This window comes from Bufo bufo, chromosome 5 (assembly GCF_905171765.1).
Source record: "Bufo bufo chromosome 5, aBufBuf1.1, whole genome shotgun sequence".
Lineage (NCBI taxonomy): Eukaryota > Metazoa > Chordata > Amphibia > Anura > Bufonidae > Bufo > Bufo bufo.
The window spans coordinates 321,587,963-321,610,863 of record NC_053393.1 but is presented as its reverse complement, the minus strand read 5'-3'; the positions used below and the strand labels follow the sequence as shown (position 1 = coordinate 321,610,863).

General features: G+C 45.4%; 1 protein-coding gene across 1 annotated transcript in view; it reads left to right on the top strand.

Moving 5' to 3' along the window:
- The window catches only part of LOC121001666 (glutamate decarboxylase 1-like), a 233,528-nt gene extending 219,911 nt beyond the window's left edge, over positions 1–13,617 (top strand). The window contains exons 14-15 of the mRNA XM_040432840.1: positions 5,640–5,729; positions 13,039–13,617. Coding sequence (XP_040288774.1) covers positions 5,640–5,729; positions 13,039–13,218 — 270 coding nt within the window. The 3' untranslated portion in view covers positions 13,219–13,617. The remainder of the gene's footprint in view (positions 1–5,639; positions 5,730–13,038) is intronic.
- Positions 13,618–22,901: the final 9,284 nt, after the last annotated feature.

The window sequence follows — 22,901 nt, the reverse complement described above, 5'->3', positions numbered from 1 at the left end:
CGGTTCTGAGTTTTCACGAAGTGAAAACTCAGCTCTGAAAAAGCTTTTATGCAGACGGATCTTCGGATCCGTCTGTATAAAAGTAACCTACGGCCACGGATCACGGACACGGATGCCAATCTTGTGTGCATCCGTGTTCTTTCACGGACCCGTTGACTTGAATGGGTCCGTGAACCGTTGTCCGTCAAAAAAATAGGACAGGTCATATTTTTTTGACGGACAGGATACACGGATCACGGTCTCGGCTGCAAAACGGTGCATTTTCCGATTTTTCCACGGACCCATTGAAAGTCAATGGGTCCACGAAAAAAAACGGAAAACGGCACAACGGCCACGGATGCACACAACAGTCGTGTGCATGAGGCCTCAAAGTCAACAATCAAGAGAAGACTTCACCAAAGTGAATACAGAGGGTTCACCACAAGATGTGAGCCTCAAAAACAGGAAGGCCAGATTAGAGTTTGCCAAACGACATCTAAAAAAGCCTTCACAGTTCTGGAACAACATCCTATGGACAGATGAGACCAAGATCAACTTGTACCAACGTGATGGGAAGAGAAGAGTATGGAGAAGGAAAGGAACTGCTCATGATCCTAAGCATACCACCTCATCAGTGAAGCATGGTGGTGGTAGTGTCATAAATAAAAAGAAAATCCACAGCACTCCTCAGTTCTGATGAAAAAGCCGGTTACTTTATTGGTAACAGCAGCATAGGGATAGCAAAGTTTCAACCATCTCTGGTCTTTCTCAAGCTATGAAATAATATAGTGCAATGTGCCTTTAAATAGTGGCTCAGTGGGTGTGTCTCTAATTAGCTACTTCACATGCTGAATTGTAAAGGATTGAAGTTCGACATGTGAATTGACTTAGGCCTAGTTCACACGAACGTTTTTTTTGCGAGTGTACGGGCCGTTGTTTTGTGTTCCGTATACGGTCCGTATACGGAACCATTCATTTCAATGGTTCCGCATAAAAAACGGAATGTGTTCCGTATGCATTCCGTTTCCGTATTTCTGTTTTTCCGTTCCGTTGAAAGATAGAACATGTCCTATATTTGGCCGCAAATCACGTTCCGTGGCTCCATTAAAGTCAATGGGTCCGCAAAAAAACGGAACACATACGGAAATGCATCCGTATGTCTTCCGTATCTGTTCCGTTTTTGCTGAACCATCTATTAAAAATGTTATGCCCAGCTCAATTTTTTCTATGTAATTACTGTACACTGTATATGCCATATGGAAAAACGGAATAGAAACGGAAACACAACGGAACTCAAAAACGGAACAACGGATCTGTGAAAAACAGACCGCAAAAAACTATAAAAGCCATACGTTCGTGTGAATTAGGCCTTAGTGTGGCTGATTACATCATTTATCAATTGGTTATGCATAGAATAAAGTAATACTTACTGGTGGGGGAGGGTCCATGTGAACACCGGCGCTGTGCCCAGAAGCGAGTTCGCGCCAAAATCCGGCGTACTCTGTGTCCATATGCGCCTGCGCCGAGTCCCCACACCCACAAGGGGAGGGATTCTAAGGCGGCCAATAGAAAAAATCGAGTGCCCGTGACGTCCGCTGTTGCCGGGGGCAGATCATGGTGAAAGGAACGTCCTCCGTCCGCGGCACAAACCAGAGCACAGGCGTCGATGACGTCTATTGTTGCTAGGGAGAGGGAGCGATCCCCAGAGAAGTGAGAATCGCGTCCCCTCCACAGCAACTAGATATGCCACACGTAACAGCAGCCAAAGGAGGACCGGGGTGATGATATCATGTTGGCCAAAGTATATGAGGATCCCACCTGGCTGGGATCGTTAGTTAGGCGATTTCAGCTGTCCTTTCGGTCCTCATGCTAGACTGTGGCCCCTACAGGGACGTGGCCAACAGTAAGCTGGCCATCAGTCCCTTAAAGAGGGGCCAGAAGCCGACATTCATACATCCCCTATCTGAATACAGTGTCAACCACAGAATTTCTTGAGTGAGTTTACTCTGTGACAGGGGTATGGTAACATAACAATATCCCCCTGGTCGCTCACTGTTTCAATGGCGGTCAGGGGCAATAATGCTATCTTAATCATACATACTTATTAAAGGCCGTTTAAGCTACCCTACCCACATTTGTTTCGGACTTTGAGGAAGTTTTTTCTGAAAAGGGTTGTCAGAAGTTACCACCTTACCGTCCTTATGATTGACCGGTTAACCTGATTCCCGGTGCAAAATTGCCCAAGACCAGGTTATATAATCTTTCGGGTCCAGAGAGACAAGCCATGAAAGATTATATCTCCGAGAGCTTGGCTAAGGGACACATCAGACCCTCTTCTTTACCCGTGGCTGCAGGGTTTTTCTTCGTTAAAAAGATAGATGGGGGCCTGCGTCCTTGCCTAGATTTTCGTGAATTAAACCGGATAACCATCCGAGACCCATACCCTCCTACTCTCATTCCTGACCTGTTTAATCAGATTGCGGGTGCTAGGTGGTTCTCCAAACTTGATCTTAGGGGGGCCTACAATCTGATTCGTATCAAGGAAGGGGATGAGTGGAAGACAGCTTTTAACACCCCTGAGGGGCATTATGAAAATCTAGTCATGCCTTTCGGTCTGACCAATGCTCCTGCTGTCTTCCAACATTTCGTTAATGACATTTTTAGCGATCTTATCGGCAGGTTTCTGGTGATATACCTAGATGATATTTTAATTTATTCGTCGGATCTGAAAACACATGAGGTGCATGTCAGACAGGTACTGCAGGTCCTACGGACAAATAAATTATATGCTAAAATTGAAAAGTGTGTTTTCGCCGTTCAGGAAATCTAGTTCCTAGGTTATTTATTATCTGCTTCAGGTTTCCGCAACTGCAACGGTTCTTGGGCTTCGCAAATTTCTATAGAAAATTCATTAAAAATTATTCGGTGATTGTAAAACCCCTTACTGACATGACTAGGAAGGGGACAGATTTTTCTAAATGGTCTGACGCCGCTAAAATTGCTTTTTCCTCTCTAAAAGAGAGGTTTACCTCGGCACCTGTACTAATCCAACCTGATGTCTCTCAGCCTTTTATTGTTGAAGTAGATGTGTCAGAGGTGGGAGTGGGGGCTGTACTGTCTCAGGGTCTGTCTCCTGGCAAATGGCGTCCTTGTGCTTTCTTTTCTAAAAAACTATCTGCAGCAGAGAAGAACTGTGATATTGGCAATAGGGAACTATTAGCTATTAAACTAGCGTTTGAAGAATGGCGTCACTTTTTAGAGGGGGCAATCCACCCCGTCACTGTGATTACGGACCACAAAAACCTTCTGTACCTCGAATCAGCTAAGCGTCTCACCCCTAGACAAGCTAGGTGGTCGCTATTTTTTACCAGGTTTAACTTTGTTATTACCTATCGTCCTGGGGCAAAAAATACCAAGGCAGATGCATTATCTCGTTGTTTCCCTGGAGGGGGTAATGTGAGTGATCCGGTACCCATTCTACAAAGAGGAGTGGTTGTCTCTGTGGTACACTCTGTTCTGGAGGGGAAGGTGTTAGAGGCCCAGGGGGACGCCCCAGTCTCTTGCCCCTCAGAGAAATTGTTTGTACCGTTAAACCTGCGTCTCGAATTATTAAAGGAACATCATAATTCGGCACTTGCTGGGCACCCGGGTAGTAAAGCAACCTTGGAGCTATTGTCTCGTCGTTTTTGGTGGCCAAGGTTGCGTCAGGATGTAATGGATTTTGTGTCTTCTTGTTCTACTTGTGCGCGCGCGAAAGTATCTCATACACGTCCTGCAGGGTCTTTATTGCCACTTGTCATTCCCAATAGGCCATGGACACATCTGTCAAAGGATTTTATCACTGACTTACCTTTGTCTGCGGGTAAAACAGTTATCTTGGTAGTAGTGGACAGGTTTAGCAAAATGGTACACTTCATTGCGTTACCCGCACTACCTAATGCTAAGACTCTTTCTCAGGTATTCATCAGTGAAATCGTGAAGCTTCACGGGGTCCCTTCCGATGTTGTTTCGGATCGGGGAACCCAGTTTATTTCTAAATTTTGGAAAGCTTTTTGTTCCCGTTTGGGGGTACACTTGTCCTTTTCCTCAGCTTTCCATCCTCAGTCGAATGGACAGACTGAGCATACCAACCAAAACCTTGAGACATATCTAAGGTGTTTTGTGTCTGAAAACCAAGAGGTGTGGTCATCATATTTACCGTTAGCCGAGTTTGCCATAAATAATCTCCGTCAGGAATCTACTGGCAAGTCACCATTTCTTGGTGCATATGGTTTTCATCCCCAATTCTGTACTTTCAAAGAGGGGGGTCTTCTGGGGTTCCCGAAGAGGAACGGTTTTCGTCGTCTCTTTCATCTGTATGGCAGAAAGTGCAAGCTAATTTGAAAAATATGGGAGGTAAATATAAATGCATGGCTGATAAAAAAACGGTCGCCAGGTCCGGACCTAGGAGTGAATGACTATGTGTGGTTATCTACTAGGAATATTAAATTAAAGGTTCCCTCTTGGAAACTGGGTCCTAGGTTTATTGGTCCTTACAAAATAGTAGCCATCATTAACCCCGTGGCTTTTCGCCTGGAGCTACCTCAGACTTTTAAAATTCATAACGTCTTCCATAAATCGTTACTCAAAAACTATGTTCCACCTCTAGAACCATCACCGCTGCCACCCCCTCCTGTTATTGTGGATGGTAATCTAGAGTTTCAAATATCCAAAATTGTTGATTCTCGTCGGGTCCGCCGTTCTCTTCAATATCTGGTGCATTGGAGGGGTTACGGTCCCGAGGAAAGAATGTGGGTTCCAGCGTCTGAGGTAAACGCCGACAGGTTAGTTCGGGTTTTTCATGCCTCTCATCCTGAGAGACCTAGTCCTGAGTGTCCGGAGGCCCCTCGTGGAAGGGGGGGTACTGTCACAAGGGTGTCAAGAGCCACGTCTGACTCCGTTATACCCGGGGTCAGGAAGTCGCAGCGGGTGGCTGCGCGTTCTATGTACAAAGACAGTGCTGTTTCGTAATGGTAGCTTTCTGGGTTTGCCTTGCAACCCTTTTTGGCTCACTCAGGGATCCGTAGCTTCTTCTCCTCAGCTGTTTCTTGTCCAGCACTTCTAACCTCCTTATATTCCCCTCTCTTACTTTTCTGGTTGCCAGATATAGAGCTTCCTGCCTGGACTTCTATACTGACACACTGGAGCTGTGTAGCTGTTTTCCCTGGTTGTTGTTCCAGAACGTTAACCTCCGGATCCCTGTTGGGCCTTGGTGGTCTGCTGTTGTCGCCCACCTGGGATTATATGTTTGTCTGTATTGTCTGTCCTCTCTTTGGTGTTTTCCTCTTAGTGTCAGTGGTGCGGACTAGTGATCCCACCGCCCCGTTCACTACACAGGGCTCATCTTAGGGAAAGCCAGGGTTTAGGCACGTGATCGGCGTACGAGTGAGGAACCCGTCTAGGGACGTCAGGGCAGTCAGGTGCCAGCCGCAAGGTGAGTCAGGGGTCACCACCTTTCCCTCTCCCTTGGACAGGGCCTTCCCTTTTCCCTCCCTTTGCGTGACGCCGGTCATTACAGTTTTTTTTCCAGTGACTTGTATGTGTTGCAATACTTGGCCAAATCCATCAGTTCTGTGATACACTACATGATTTAACTTTAACTTTATATTTTTTTTTTTCAGCCAGAGCATACCAATGTTTGTTTTTGGTATCTACCACCCAGTCTGAAGGGCATGCCAAGAGACAAAGAATGGAATACAAAACTGCATAAGGTAAAATAAGTTTGAGAATGACACTACCATAATCAATTATAAACTGGTCTCAATGCATTGTAGCGTCACCTTCCCATATTATAATCTTTCATGCATCAGTTCTGGCACAGTTATGCTTCCAATATGTGGAGTTATCATTACAAAGTATTTGTCGCCACCATGATAAATTTTTATCTGGTACAGACTCCCTTTATTAATTTGAACTTATTTATTAGTGATGATCGAGCACCTTGGTGCTCTGGCCGAACACATCAGGATGCTTGGGAGCTCTACCGAGCACCCGAGTATAATGGAAGTCCATGGGAGGACCCGAGCATTAAACCAGGCACCCCTGCTCTGAAGAGGGGAGGGTGCCTGGTTCATATAAAAAAGATAAGAAATTGATGTAAACCCTGCATGCATCTTGGACTCTCATGACGCTGCTGGGAGCGATGTTGTCTGAATAGTACGCCACTTTTACAGACTGACAATAATATGCACAAAACCAAAGATAAAATCGATTGTAGAGTAAAAATTGTTAGGAAACATTCTTTCCTGTATATATACTTGTATATAAAGTGCACATTCAGCCAAAACGTTTGTTGATTTTCGAAATTGGGGCCATGATTAAGAGGGAAGGCCGGTGGCATCCTTATTGTACCGCTAGAGGTGAAATTCTTGGACCAGCGCAAGATGAACCACAGCCAAAGTATTTGTTGCCACAAATGTTTTTATTAATCAACAATGAAAGTCAGAGGTTCGAAGACGATCTGGCGGCATTATTTCCATTACCTGCTGAGCATTTTCTGGGAAAACAAACTCTTTGGGTTCCAGGGGGAGTATGGTTGCAAAGCTGAAATTTTAACTAATTGACGGAAGGGCACCTCCAAGAGTGGAGCCTGCGGCTTAATTTTATTATGCACGGGAAACCTTACCCGGCCCAAACACAGAAAGGATTGATAGATTGATACCTCTTTCTCGATTCTGTGGGTGGTGGTGCAAAGCCGTTGTGAGCGGGTGGATCTAGACGTTTTGTATGGTTCATTCCGATAACCAACGATACTCCTCGTTGCTAAGTAGTTACGTGACCTCCGGTGGTGAGGATTGTGTTGACCAGACTCTTGGATAGTGAGACTGGACTTGTAGGTGAGGGCCTGCTGGTGAGCTGACCCTCTCAAACATTATGTGCAAGGGCCTGCTGCCACTTTGTTGACTCTAGATGACTTCTGGGTGATCGCACGTCCCTGTGATGTCGACGATCCATTTGGATGTCTGCCCTATCAACTTTTGATGTTTTTATGCGCCTACCATGGTGACCACGGGTAACGGGGAATCAAGGTTCACTTCCGGAGAGGAAGCCTGAGTAACGGCTACGGCTACCACTTCCAAGAAAGGCAGGCGGGGGCGTGCAAATTACCCACTCATGACTCAGGGAGGTAGTGACGATAAATAACAATACAGGACTCTTAAGAGGAGTACTAAAATTTTTTAATGAGTACTAAAAAATTACAGGGAATTTCATAGGTATTTAGAATGAGGAAACGTTATACAGGAGAGGTACCACAGGTAATGACACTGTTCACAGCGTCTACAGCAAAGGTACACTGTATCTCATAGATATACGAGGGCCTGCAGGTGAGCTGACCCTCTAAAAGATTTTATTTTTTATATCCGCACACTTTACACAGCAGATGTGGCATGGATAATTTAACTGTCCGCAGCGGACACCATCTATGGAAAAAGTAGGATTGATGGCCTGCTGGTGACTCTAGGGGTGAGGGTCTGCTGCTGAGCTGACAATCTAAAACATTTATGGGTGAGGGCCTGCATGTGAGAGGACCCTGTAAAAAATTATATACGAGGGCATTATATGCGACGAATATACATGTTGATATGATGGAAGAGGAGGAGGAGAAAAGGAAGATTCAACCATATACCTTTTTTTGTGGTGGAAGGGGTGCATGGGAATACAGAATATTCAGTACACTATAAACAACACATTTAACCCCTTCAGGACACAGCCTTATTTCACCTTAAGGACCAGGCCATTTTTTGCAAATCTGACCAGTGTCCCTTTAAGTGCTGATAACTTTAAAACGCTTTGACTTATCCAGGCCATTCTGAGATTGTTTTTTTTTGTCACATATTGTACTTCATGACACTGGTAAAATGAAGTAAAAAAAAATCATTTTTATTTATAAAAAAATACCAAATTTACCAAAAATTTGTAAAAAAATGGCAAATTTCCAAGTTTCAATTTCTCTACTTCTATATCACATAGTAATACCTCCAAAAATAGTTATTACTTTACATTACCCATATGTCTACTTCATGTTTGGATCATTTGGGAATGCTAGTTTATTTTTTGGGGATGTTACAAGGCTTAGAAGTTTAGAAGCAAATCTTGAAATTTTTCAGAAATTTTCAAAAACCCAATTTTTAAGGACCAGTTCAGGTCTGAAGTCTATTTACAGAAACACCCCATATATGGTCGTAAACCGCTGTATGGGCACACAGCAGGGCGCAGAAGGAAAGGAATGCCATACGGTTTTTGGAAGGCAGGTTTTGCTGGACTGTTTTTTTTTTTTACACCATGTCCCATTTGATGCACCCCTAGAGTAGAAACTCCAAAAAAGTGACCCCATTTTAGAAACTACCGGATAGGGTGGCAGTATTGTTGGTACTAGTTTAGGGTACATATGATTTTTGGTTGCTCTATATTACACTTTTTGTGAGGCAAGGTAACAAGAAATAGCTGTTTTGGCACAGTTTTTATTTTTTGTTATTTACAACATTCATCTGACAGGTTAGATCATGTGATATTTTTATACACCAGGTTGTCACGGATGCGGCAATACCTAATATGTATACTTTTTTAGTTATTTATGTAAGTTTTACACAATGATTTCTTTTTTTAAACAAAAAAAATATAATGTTTTAGTGTTTCCATAGTCTGAGAGCCATAATTTTTTCAGTTTTTGGGCGATTACCTTGGGTAGGTTATGATTTTTGCGGGATGAGATGACTGTTTAATTGGCAATATTTTGGGGTGCGTGTGACTTTTTGATCACTTGCTATTATACTTTTTGTGATGTAAGGTGACAAAAAATGGTTTATTTAGCACAGTTTTTATTTTACACTTTTTACGGTGTTCATCTGAGGGGTTAGGTCATGTGATATGTTTATACAGCCGGTCGATATGGACGTGGCGATACCCAATATGTCTACTTTTTTTTTTCCTATTTTTTTTTACCTATTTTTTTTTAACTTTATTTGGGGAAAATGACGTTTTTGTTTATTTTTAATTTAAACTTTTAATATTTTGGGGGGAAAACTTTCTTTTTTCAACTTTTTTTTTACTTTATTTTTGTCCCACTTTGGGATTTCAACTTTTGGGGGTCTAATCCCTTTTACAATGCATTCCAATACTTCTGTATTGGAATGCATTGGCTGTATGAGAGGCCTCATGCACACGACCGTTGTGTGCATCCGTGTCCGTTGTTCCGTTTTCTGTGATTTTCTGCGGACCCATTGACTTTCAATGGGTCCATTGAAAACTCGGAAAATGCACCATTTGTACATCCGCGTCCGTGATCCATGTTTCCTGTCCGTCAAAAAAATATGACCTGTCCTATTTTTTTGACGGACAACGGTTGACGGACCCATTCAAGTCAATGGGTCCGTGAAAAAACACGGATGCACACAAGATTGTCATCCGCGCCCATCATCCGTGTCCGTAGGCTACTTTCACACAGACTGATCCGCTGATCCGTCTGCATAAAAGCTTTTTAGATCTGAGTTTTCACTTTGTGAAAACTCAGATCCGACAGTATATTCTAACACAGAGGCGTTCCCATAGTGATGGGGACGCTTCAAGCTAGAATATACTACGAACTGTGTACATGACTGCCCCCTGCTGCCTGGCAGCACCCGATCTCTAACAGGGGGCTGTGATCCGCACAATTAAACCCTCAGGTGCCATTGTGCGTATCATAGCCCCCTGTAAGAGATCAGGTGCTGCCAGGCAGGAGGGGGCAGACCCCCTCCCTCCCCAGTTTTAAATTCATTGGTGGCCAGTGCGGCCCCCCTCCCTCCCCAGTATTATATTCATTGGTGGCCAGTGCGGCCTCCCCTCTCCCCCCCCCTAATTAAAATTGCCTTCCCCCATCATTGGTCGCAGTGGAGAGTTCCGATCGGAGTCCCAGTTTAATCGCTGGGGCTCCGATCGGTTACCATGGCAGCCAAGATGCTACTGCAGTCCTGGCTGCCATGGTTACTTAGCAATAGAAGCATTATACTTACCTGCGATGTCTGTGACCGCCCGGGCGCTCCTCCTACTGGTGAGTGAAAAATCATTAAGCAGTGCGCCACACAGACCTGTCACTTACCAGTAGGAGGAGCGCCCGGCCGGTCACAGACATCGCAGGTAAGTATAATGCTTCTATTGCTAAGTAACCATGGCAGGTCTGAATTGACCTGCGGTTTGCGGTGATTGCTGACACGAGGGGGTCACAGGACCCCCTCTTGCATTTAGACAAGGTGCCTGCTCAATGATTTGAGCAGGCACCTGGTTCCGTTCACCGAGCGGCGGTGATCGGAAATACACAGGACATACCCGTACGCCCTGTGTCCTTATGTACCAGGACATCAGGGCGTACCTGTTCGCCCTGTGTCCTTAAGAGGTTAATAGAATAAAACGACAGTATGCAAAGGTTGTATCTCATACGTACAGATGCAGACTAGGCTGCAATTAAAGTTTTTTGCCCAAAATGGGTGTTTGTTTAATAACTGAATATTACAGCAGTATATAACCCTTCAATTTCACACATGCTGATGCAGCAAGGGCTGTAAAATTGTGTATTTTGCCCAAAAAGGGTGTTTTATTAATAGAAGAATATAACCACAGTATGTAAAGTGTGTATCTCACACGGACTGATCCAGACTAGGCCGCAATAAAAGTTTTTTGCCCAAAATGGTTGTTTTTCAAATATCTGATTAGAACCACATTATCTAAAGGGTGTATCTCACAATGACCTATGCAGCAAAGGCTGGACAATTATGTTTTTTGCCCAAAATGGGTGTTTTGTTTAATAACTGAATATGACAGCCATATATAACCCTTGAATCTCACACATGCTGATGCTGCAAGGGCTGTAAAATTTAGTATTTTGCAAAAAAAGGGTGTTTTTAAAAACCCAGAAAATGATGGCTGTATTTCTAGCTTAAATTGCACACAGACTAATCCTGCAAAGGCACCAGATGTTGGATATTGCCAAAAATTTGTGTTTTTTCAAAGCCAGAAAATTATTTAATTTTTTAAAACTTGTTTTTAACAATCACAGATGCAGCAAGGGCTGCAATATTAAGTATTTTACAAAAAAAGGTTGTTTTTTTGATAACAGAATATGAAAGCTGTATATAACGCTTGAATTTCACACGTGCAGAAAGGGTAAAATAGTGTATTTTGCCAAGAAAGGGTGTTCGTAAAAACCCAGAAAATTATAGCTGTATTTCTAGCTTAAGGCTATTTTCACACCTGCGTTAGGTGCGGATCCGTCTGGTATCCGCACAGACTGATCCGCACCTATAAATGCAAACAATGGTATCTGTTCAGGACTGATCCGTCTGCATTCTATGTAAAAAAAAGTCTAAGTCTAATTGTTAGTCAGACGGATCCGTCCTGACTTTACATTGAAAGTCAATGAGGGACGGATCAGTTTTCAATTGCACCATATTGTGTCAACGTCAAACGGATCCGTCCCCATTGACTTACATTGTGTGTCAGGATGGATCCTTTTGGCTCCACACGGCCAGGCAGCGTTTTGGTGTCCGACTCCAGAGCGGAATGGAGGCGGAACGGAACCAAACTGATGCATTCTGAACGGATCTGCATCCATTCAGAATGCATTGGGGCTAAACTGATCCGTTTGGGGCCGCTTGTGAGAGCCTTGAAACGGATCTCACAGGCGGACACCGAAACGCTGGTGTGAAAGTAGCCTAAATTGCACACTGACTAATCCTGCAAATGCACCAGATGTTGTATATTGCCAAAAAAGCGTGTGTTTTTTTAAAACCATATTATTAGTGCAGTATTTCAAGCTTTGATTTGAATGTCACAAAAGCTCAGATGCAGTGCTGGTGCACTGAGCTTGCATAAAATGGCCGCCGCCCACCTAACTAACAGACGGATAAAAGGTATTTTTCTCTGTGACTGGGCTCAGGGCAGGGTAAAAAGATTGTGCACTGCACCCACACAGCTAAATCTATGTAGATCGCTGAGTTCAATTGGAGTTCTGATCACAGATTCTGTCCTATTCTCTCCCTCACAGCAGCAGCATCCTCTCCCTACACTAAGCACAGCAGAGTGACGTGCAGCGCTACGTGACTCCAGCTTATATAGAGGCTGGGTCACATGCTGCATGGCTGTGATGGCTTCTAAGGTCACACAGTTAAACGCTTGTTGTTTGGCTGCTCCTGCAGCCTTTCAAAAAGCGCCAAGAAAGCACTAAACACCGAATCCCGAACCTTTACAGAAATGTTCGGGTCCGGGGTCCAAAAATCCTAAAGTTAAGTATGAACCCGAACTTTACAGTTCGGGTTCGCTCCACCCTAGTACAGATAATTTTTTAGTTTGGACTGAAAAATATGGGCATGTATTAACGTCCTACACATATGCATGAAAGCTGTTATTAATATCATGAATTAGTTATAGAAGTTTCCATTGGATGCACACAGTGGCCCACATTATGTAGTTTACACTAGTTTCTGGTGTTAACTGCACCAAAAAAATGCTTCAATTCTGAGCCAAAATTGTGCAACAATTTTACTTTTAATGCTGTATTCTCCAAAAGTTGGAAAAAGACACAGACCTGGTCTCCAAGTATTACACATATATTCTGTTTAAAGAAATGGCTTAACCTGTGAGGCAAATCTATGCTGGTTTATAGCAGGAATATATTTCACTTCCTGACTTCCAGGCAGTCTCAAATGCACCAAATTTATTAAGAGCTATTATTTTGACTTAAGGGGTTTGTCTGCTTTTTTTCTATTTAAGACCTATGTATAGGAAAGAGCAAACCGGTGTTTTCAAGTTTGGCGTAGAAGGTTCGGGTTATCTAAGAATTCCGTTATGGATTCCACTAACATGGACCATAAGTTATTTTCCGTGGTAGCAGAACCCATAACAGAATTCTTAGATAACCCGAACCTTGTACGCCGAACTTGAAAACACAAGTTCGCTTTTCCATACCTATGTATCCAAAGAGATTTGGTTCTAGCCTAGCTAGTGAATGAAATATGCTGCTTTTAAATATACTTTATTTTTTTTTAGGTTGCTGCAAAGATCAAAGCCCAGATGATGGAGGAAGGAACTGTAATGGTCAGTTACCAGCCACTGAAGGATAAGCCAAATTTTTTCCGCATGGTGTTTTCTAACCCTGCTTCTAAAAAATCTGATATAGACTTCCTTCTGGATGAAATTGAACGGCTTGGGAGTGACCTAGAATTTTAATGTACAGTAATCATTTGTAGGTCTGAGGAATGTGGCTTGCAGTAGGAAAAATGCAATCCAGTTGTCTTTAATGTCTTGTCTTAGATTATACATAGTTTTTTTTATTTAATTTTTTTATTTTTATTTTTTTAGATCTAGATTACATTGACTTGCCACTGTTTAGCCATGTACAGATAGTTTTGTTCTATAGTATAATGTACAAAAGAAAAGTCTTAACTCTTAGCTATAAAATAGCTTAATGCATTTCATCTAACTAATTTGTGTTGAAATAAAGGTTTTGAACGCACAATCTTGCCTACATTAAACATGCTGTAGTTGTGTCTTGGATGCAAGAAAGTAGAGGATCAAATATAATAATTTTAGTAATGCTTTATGCTTAAATGCAAATCTTTTAAATAAACAGACTTTTGTACGTATTCCAAGAAGGTCTCATTATAGTAATGTCCATGTCCTACAGGGTGGGGGAAGATTTTTAATAGGTTATTGATTGAAATTAGAGATGAGCGAATCGACTTCGAATGAAACATCCGAAGTCGATTCTCATAAAACTTTGTTTCAATACTGTACTGAGCGAGGGCTCTGTACAGTATTAGTATGTATTGGCTCAGATGAGCCAAAGTTATTACTTCACGAAGTCTCGTGAGACTTCGCGCAATAACTTCATAAATTAATTTGTACTGTAAAAAATCATTTCCCGAACTCTGGTTCGGTTCCACTTGGAACCAAATCCAAGTTCGGGAAATGTTTTTTTTTTACAGTACAAATTAATTTATGTAGTTATTGCGCAAAGTCTCGTGAGACTTCGTGAAGTAATAACTTCGGCTCATCGGAGCCAATACATACTAATACTGTACAGAGCGCTCGCTCAGTACAGTATTGAAACAAAGTTTTATGAGAATCGACTTCGGATGTTTCATTCGAAGTCTATTCGCTCATCCCTAATTGAGATACTAGAAATTAGACATGAGCAAAGTTTTCAATTCTAATTAATTCGTCATGAATAGGGATGAGCGAACCCGAACTGTATAGTTCGGGTTCGTACCGAATTTTGGGGTGTCCGTGACACGGACCCGAACCCGAACATTTTCGTAAAGGTTCGGGTTCGGTGTTCGGCGCTTTCTTGGCGCTTTTTGAAAGGCTGCAAAGCAGCCAATCAACAAGCATCATACTATTTGCCCCAAGAGGCCATCACAGCCATGCCTACTATTGGCATGGCTGTGATTGGCCAGTGCAGCATGTGACCCAGCCTCTATTTAAGCTGGAGTCACGTAGCGCCGCACGTCACTCTGCTATGATCAGTATGGGGAGAGGTTGCAGCTGCGACGTTAGGGCGAGATTAGGCAGATTAACTCCTCTAAAAGACTTCATTCTGTGATCGATCTGCAGCTGTGGATCATTGAAGTGCTATTATTGACTTGCTCACTTTTTTAAGGCTGCCCAGAGCGTTTTTAGATCACTTTTTTTCTGGGGTGATCGGCGGCCATTTTGTGACTTGTGGTGCGCCAGCACAAGCTATCACCAAGTGTATTTAACCATCGATAGTGTGGTTATTTTGTGCTATATCCTACATCAGCTGCAGGCTGAGCCTGTGTCACTGAAGTGCATTTAACCATCAACAGTCTGGTTATTTTTTGGCCATATACTACATCAGCTGCAGGCTGAGCCTGTGTCACCGAAGTGCATTTAACCATCGACAGTCTGATTATTTTTTGGCCATATACTACATCTGGTGCAGGCTGAGCCTGTGTCACCCAAGAGCATTTAACCATCAACAGTGTGGTTATTTTTTGGCCATATATTACATCAGGGGCAAGATGAGCCTGTCACCCAGCGCCTAAAAAATAGACCTGACATTTCTATTCAACCAAATCTGTACTGTTTTAGCTGGTCAAGTTATTTGTAGTGACCGTAAAAGCACACTTTTTTTTCTGGGTTGAAAAACCATTCCCAAATTTGCCATTCTCAAAATAACTAGTTTCTGGTATTTGAGGCCTACTTGAAATCTATGCCAAAAAGAATATCTTACATTGAAGGTACTGATAGTGTCATTCAGAAAAACCTAAGACATACGCTAGCGTGCTGATAGAAATCTGATTCTGTGATTAAACCTATACCTGTCACGCAGCGCAAAAAAAAACAGGCCTCACATCTCAATTTAACCAAATCTGTACTGTTTTAGCTGGTCAAGTTATTTGTAGTGATCGTAAAAGCACACTTTTTTTTCTGGGTTGAAAAACCATTCCCAAATTTGCCATTCTCAAAATAACTAGTTTCTGGTATTTGAGGCCTACTTGAAATCTATCCCAAAAAGAATATCTTACATTGAAGCTAGTGATAGTGTCATTCAGAAAAACCTAAGACACACGCTAGCGTGCAGATAAAAATCTGATTCTGTGATTAAACCTATACCTGTCACACAGCGCAAAAAAAAACAGGCCTCACATCTCTATTTAACCAAATCGGTACTGTTTTAGCTGGTCAAGTTATTTGTAGTGACCGTAAAAGCACACTTTTTTTTCTGCGTTGAAAAACCATTCCCAAATTTGCCATTCTCAAAATTGTGGTGAACGGGAACAATGAGGAAAACATCTAATAAGGGACGCGGACGTGGACATGGTCGTGGTGGTGTTGGTGGACCCTCTGGTGCTGGGAGAGGACGTGGCCGTCCTAGTGAACACAGCCGTCCACAGCCACACGTCCTAGTGAACCAACTACCTCAGGTCCCAGTAGCCAGCAGAATTTACAGCAATATTTGGTGGGGCCCAATGCCGTTCTAAGGATGGTAAGGCCTGAGCAGGTGCAGGCATTAGTCAATTGGGTGGCCGACAGTGGATCCAGCACGTTCACATTATCTCCCACCCAGTCTTCTGCAGAAAGCGCACAGATGGCGCATGAAAACCAGGCCCATCGGTCTGTCACATCACCCCCATGCATATCAGGGAAACTGTCTGAGCCTCAAGTTATGCAGCAGTCTCTTATGCTGTTTGAAGACTCTGCTGCCAGGGTTTCCCAAGGGCATCCACCTAGCCCTTCCCCAGGGGTGGAAGAGATAGAATGCACTAACGCACAAACACTTATTTTTCCTGATGATGAGGACATGGGAATACCACCTCAGCACGTCTCTGATGATGACGAAACACAGGTGCCAACTGCTGCGTCTTTCTGCAGTGTGCAGACTGAACAGGAGGTCAGGGATCAAGACTGGGTGGAAGACGATGCAGGGGACGAGGAGGTCCTAGACCCCACATGGAATGAAGGTCGTGCCACTGACTTTCACAGTTCGGAGGAAGAGGCAGTGGTGAGACAGAGCCAACAGCGTAGCAAAAGAGGGAGCAGTGGGCAAAATCAGAACACCCGCCGCCAAGAGACTCCGCCTGCTACTGACCGCCGCCTTCTGGGACCCAGCACCCCAAAGGCAGCTTCAAGGAGTTCCCTGGCATGGCACTTCTTCAAACAATGTGCTGACGACAAGACCCGAGTGGTTTGCACGCTGTGCCATCAGAGCCTGAAGCGAGGCATTAACGTTCTGAACCTTAGCACAACCTGCATGACCAGGCACCTGCATGCAAAGCATGAACTGCAGTGGAGTAAACACCTTAAAAACAAAGAAGTCACTCAGGCTCCCCCTGCTACCTCTTCTGCTGCTGCTGCCTCGGCCTCTTCTGCTGCTGCCGCCGCCTCGGCCTCTGGAGGAACGTTGGCACCTGCCGCCCAGCAAACATGGGATGTACCAGCAACACCACCACCTGCGTCACCAAGCATCTCAACCATGTCACACGGCAGCGTTCAGCTCTCCATCTCACAAACATTTGAGAGAAAGCGTAAATTCCCACCTAGCCACCCTCGATCCCTGGCCCTGAATGCCAGCATTTCTAAACTACTGGCCTATGAAATGCTGTCATTTAGGCTGGTGGACACACACAGCTTCAAACAGCTCATGTCACTTGCTGTCCCACAGTATGTTGTTCCCAGCCGCCACTACTTCTCCAAGAGAGCCGTGCCTTCCCTGCACAAACAAGTGTCCGATAAAATCAAGTGTGCACTGCGCAACGCCATCTGTGGCAAGGTCCACCTAACCACAGATACGTGGACCAGTAAGCACGGCCAGGGACGCTATATCTCCCTAACTGCACACTGGGTAAATGTAGTGGCGGCTGGGCCCCAGGCGGAGAGCTGTTTGGCGCACGTCTTTCCGCCGAAAAGGATCGCAGGGAAACATTCTTTGCCTCCTGTCTCCTCCTCCTCCTACTCAGCTTCCTCCTCCTCTTCTTCCACCTGCTCATCCAGTCAGCCACACACCTTCACCACCAACTTCAGCACAGCATGGGGTAAACGTCAGCAGGCCATTCTGAAACTCATATGTTTGGGGGACAGGCCCCACACCGCACAGGAGTTGTGGCGGGGTATAGAACAACAGACCGACGAGTGGTTGCTGCCGGTGAGCCTCAAGCCCGGCCTGGTGGTGTGCGATAATGGGCGAAATCTCGTTGCAGCTCTGGGACTAGCCGGTTTGACGCACATCCCTTGCCTGGCGCATGTGCTGAATTTGGTGGTGCAGAAGTTCATTCGCAACTACCCCGACATGTCAGAGCTGCTGCATAAAGTGCGGGCCGTCTGTTCGCGCTTCCGGCGTTCACACCCTGCCGCTGCTCGCCTGTCTGTGCTACAGCGTAACTTCGGCCTTCCCGCTCACCGCCTCATATGCAACGTACCCACCAGGTGGAACTCCACCTTGCATATGCTGGACAGACTGTGCGAGAAGCAGCAGGCCATAGTGGAGTTTCAGCTGCAGCACGCACGGGTCAGTCGCACTGCGGATCAGACACACTTCACCACCAATGACTGGGCCTCCATGCGAGACCTGTGTGCCCTGTTGCGCTGTTTCGAGTACTCCACCAACATGGCCAGTGGCGATGACGCCGGTATCAGCGTTACAATACCACTTCTATGTCTCCTTGAGAAAACACTTAGGGCGATGATGGAAGAGGAGGTGGCCGAGGAGGAAGAGGGGTCATTTTTAGCACTTTCAGGCCAGTCTCTTCAAAGTGACTCAGAGGGAGGTTTTTTGCATCACCAGAGGCCAGGTACAAATGTGGCCAGACAGGGCCCACTACTGGAGGACGAGGATGAGGAGGAGGTGTAGGAGGATGAGGATGAAGCATGTTCACAGCGGGGTGGCACCCAAAGCAGCTCGGGCCCATCACTGGTGCGTGGCTGGGGGGAAACACAGGACGATGACGATACGCCTCCCACAGAGGACAGCTTGTCCTTACCTCTGGGCAGCCTGGCACACATGAGCGACTACATGCTGCAGTGCCTGCGCAACGACAGCAGAGTTGCCCACATTTTAACGTGTGCGGAATACTGGGTTACCACCCTGCTGGATCCCCGGTACAAAGACAATGTGCCCACCTTACTTCCTACACTGGAGCGTGATAGGAAGATGCGTGAGTACAAGCGCACGTTGGTAGACGCGCTACTGAGAGCATTCCCAAATGTCACAGGGGAACCAGTGGAAGCCCAAGGCGAAGGCAGAGGAGGAGCAAGAGGTCGCCAACGCAGCTGTGTCATGGCCAGCTCCTCTGAGGGCAGGGTTAGCATGGCAGAGATGTGGAAAAGTTTTGTCACCACGCCACAGCTAACTGCACCACCACCTGATACGGAACGTGTTAGCAGGAGGCAACATTTCACTAACATGGTGGAACAGTACCTGTGCACACCCCTCCACGTACTTACTGATGGTTCGGCCCCATTCAACTTCTGGGTCTCCAAATTGTCCACGTGGCCAGAGCTAGCCTTTTATGCCTTGGAGGTGCTGGCCTGCCCGGCGGCCAGCGTTTTGTCTGAACGTGTATTCAGCACGGCAGGGGGCGTCATTACAGACAAATGCAGCCGCCTGTCTACAGCCAATGTGGACAAGCTGACGTTCATAAAAATGAACCAGGCATGGATCCCACAGGACCTGTCCATCCCTTGTGCAGATTAGATATTAACTACCTCCCCTTAACAATATATTATTCTACTCCAGGGCACTTCCTCATTCAATACTATTTTTAATTTCATTTTACCATTATATTGCGGGGCAACCCAAAGTTGAATGAACCTCTCCTCTGTCTGGGTGCCGGGGCCTAAATGTGTGACAGTGGTCTGTTCCAGTGGTGGGTGACGTGAAGTCTGATTCTCTGCTATGACATGAAAACAGATTCTGCGCTGACATAAGGCCAGATTCTCTGTTATGGGACCTCTCTCCTCTGCCTGGGTGCCTGGGCCTAAATATGTGACAGTGGCCTGTTCCAGTGGTGGGTGACGTGAAGCCTGATTCTCTGCTATGACATGAATACAGATTCTGCGCTGACATAAGGCCAGATTCTCTGTTACGGGACCTTTCTCCTCTGCCTGGGTGCCTGGGCCTAAATGTGTGACAGTGGCCTGTTTCAGTGGTGGGTGACGTGAAGCCTGATTCTCTGCTATGACATGAATACAGATTCTGCGCTGACATAAGGCCAGATTCTCTGTTACGGGACCTCTCTCCTCTGCCTGGGTGCCTGGGCCTAAATGTGTGACAGTGGCCTGTTCCAGTGGTGGCTGACGTGAAGCCTGATTCTCTGCTATGACATGAAGACAGATTCTGCGCTGACATAAGGCCAGATTCTCTGTTACGGGACCGCTCTCCTCTGTCTGGGTGCCGGGGCCTAAATGTGTGACAGTGGCCTGTTCCAGTGGTGGGTGACGTGAAGCCTGATTCTCTGCTATGACATGAATACAGATTCTGCTCTGACATGAGGCCAGATTCTCTGTTACGGGACCTCTCTCCTCTGCCTGGGTGCCTGGGCCTAAATGTGTTACAGTGGCCTGTTCCAGTGGTGGGTGACGTGAAGCCTGATTCTCTGCTATGACATGAATACAGATTCTGCGCTGACATAAGGCCAGATTCTCTGTTACGGGACCTCTCTCCTCTGCCTGGGTGCCTGGGCCTAAATGTGTGACAGTGGCCTGTTCCAGTGGTGGGTGACGTGAAGCCTGATTCTCTGCTATGACATGAAGACAGATTCTGCGCTGACATAAGGCCAGATTCTCTGTTACGGGACCTCTCTCCTCTGCCTGGGTGCCTGGGCCTAAATGTGTGACAGTGGCCTGTTCCAGTGGTGGGTGACGTGAAGCCAGATTCTCTGCTATTGGACCTCTGTCCAATTGATATTGGTTCATTTTTATTTTTTTAATTTTAATTTTAATTAATTTCCCTATCCACATTTGTTTGCAGGGGATTTACCTACATGTTGCTGCCTTTTGCAGCCCTCTAGCTCTTTCCTGGGCTGTTTTACAGCCTTTTTAGTGCCCAAAAGTTCGGGTCCCCATTGACTTCAATGGGGTTCGGGTTCGGGACGAAGTTCGGATCGGGTTCGGATCTCGAACCCGAACATTTCCGGGAAGTTCGGCCGAACTTCTCGAACCAGAAACATCCAGGTGTTCGCTCAACTCTAGTCATGAAGCATGTTAAATGAGGTCTATCCCAGTTAATTTGCAGTTAAACTTTAGCGAGAAAGTATGGTGTACATCACTGCGCAGTGCAGCAACATGAATAGCTAGTCCTTTCTGGTAGTGAAACAATTACTGTGCATCAGAATGACAGGCAAGTCACATATATGGACATACAAATCATTGTGCACTGTACATTCCAAGCAACCCCCTGCTAAACAAACAAACAAACAAAAAGACATGGAGGCAGCACCTATAAAGTCGTTCTGTGACATGTAGAATGACTGTACATCACTATTAGGGCTCATGCACACGAACATATTTTCCTTTTCCGCTTCAGTTCCGTTTCTTTGCGGACCGTATGCGGAACCATTCACTTCAATGGGTCCGCAAAAACAACGGAAGGTACTCCGTGTGCATTCCGTTTCAGTATTTAAGTTCCTCCAAAAAGTAGTGCATGTCCTATTATTTTCTGCAAATCATGGTCCAAGGCCCCATTCAAGTCAATGGGTCCGCAAAAAATACAGAACGCACACGGAACACATCCGTATATCATCCGTATTTTGAGGATCCATACTGTAGAAATGCTATGCCCAGCCCATATTGCTCATGTGGCTGGTGAGTAATAAGTTACTGTTTCCGATCCGCAAAAAACGGATCGCATATGGAAACCATACGGATATGTTTTGTGGAATAATGGAACGGAAGAGGACTTAAATCAGAGAAAAAAAACCTCAGATACGGAACAGATCAGTGAAAAATAGACTGCAAAACAACGGTTGTGTGCATGAGCCCTAAGGCCCCTTTCACATGGGCGAGTATTCCGCGCGGATGCGATGCGTGATTTGAACGCATTGCACCCGCACTGAATACCGACCCATTCATTTCTATGGGGCTGTTCACATGAGCGGTGATTTTCACGCATCACTTGTGCGTTGCGTGAAAATCGCAGCATGCTCTATATTCTGCGTTTTTCACGCAACGCAGGCCCCAGAGAAGTGAATGGGGTTGCGTGAAAATCGCAAGCGTCCGCAAGCAAGTGCGGATGCGGTGCGATTTTCACGCACGGTTGCTAGGAGACGATCGGGATAGAGACCCGATCATTATTATTTTCTCTTATAACATGGTTATAAGGGAAAATAATAACATTCTGAATATAGAATGCATAGTAAAATAGCGCTGGAGGGGTTAAAAAAATAAATAAATAATCTAACTCACCTTAGTCCACTTGATCGCGATGCCCGGCATCTCCTTCGGTCATCACATGATCCATCACCATGATAAAAGATCATGTGATGACCAGAGTGACGTCACCACAGGTCCTTGACCTGTAATGAATGCTCACCACAGGTCCTGTTCAGTAAAGGAGACAGAAGGAGATGCCGGGCATCGCGATCAAGTGGACTAAGGTGAGTTAAATTACACTGCTCAAAAAAAGGGAACACTTAAACAACACAATGTAACTCCAAGTCAATCACACTTCTGTGAAATCAAACTGTCCACTTAGGAAGCAACACTGAGTGACAATCAATTTCACATGCTGTTGTGCAAATGGGATAGACAACAGGTGGAAATTATAGGCAATTAGCAAGACACCCCCAATAAAGGAGTGGTTCTGCAGGTGGTGACCACAGACCATTTCTCAGTTCCTATGCTTCCTGGCTGATGTTTTGGTCACTTTTGAATGCTGGCGGTGCTTTCACTCTAGTGGTAGCATGAGACGGAGTCTACAACCCACACAAGTGGCTCAGGTAGTGCAGCTTATCCAGGATGGCACATCAATGCGAGCTGCGGCAAGAAGGTTTGCTGTGTCTGTCAGCGTAGTGTCCAGAGCATGAAGGCGCTACCAGGAGACAGGCCAGTACATCAGGAGACGTGGAGGAGGCCGTAGGAGGGCAACAACCCAGCAGCAGGACCGCTACCTCCGCCTTTGTGCAAGGAGGAACAGGAGGAGCACTGCCAGAGCCCTGCAAAATGACCTCCAGCAGGCCACAAATGTGCATGTGTCTGCTCAAACGGTCAGAAACAGACTCCATGAGGGTGATATGAGGGCCCGACGTCCACAGGTGGGGGTTGTGCTTAGAGCCCAACACCGTGCAGGACGTTTGGCATTTGCCAGAGAACACCAAGATTGGCAAATTCGCCCCTGGTGCCCTGTGCTCTTCACAGATGAAAGCAGGTTCACACTGAGCACATGTGACAGACGT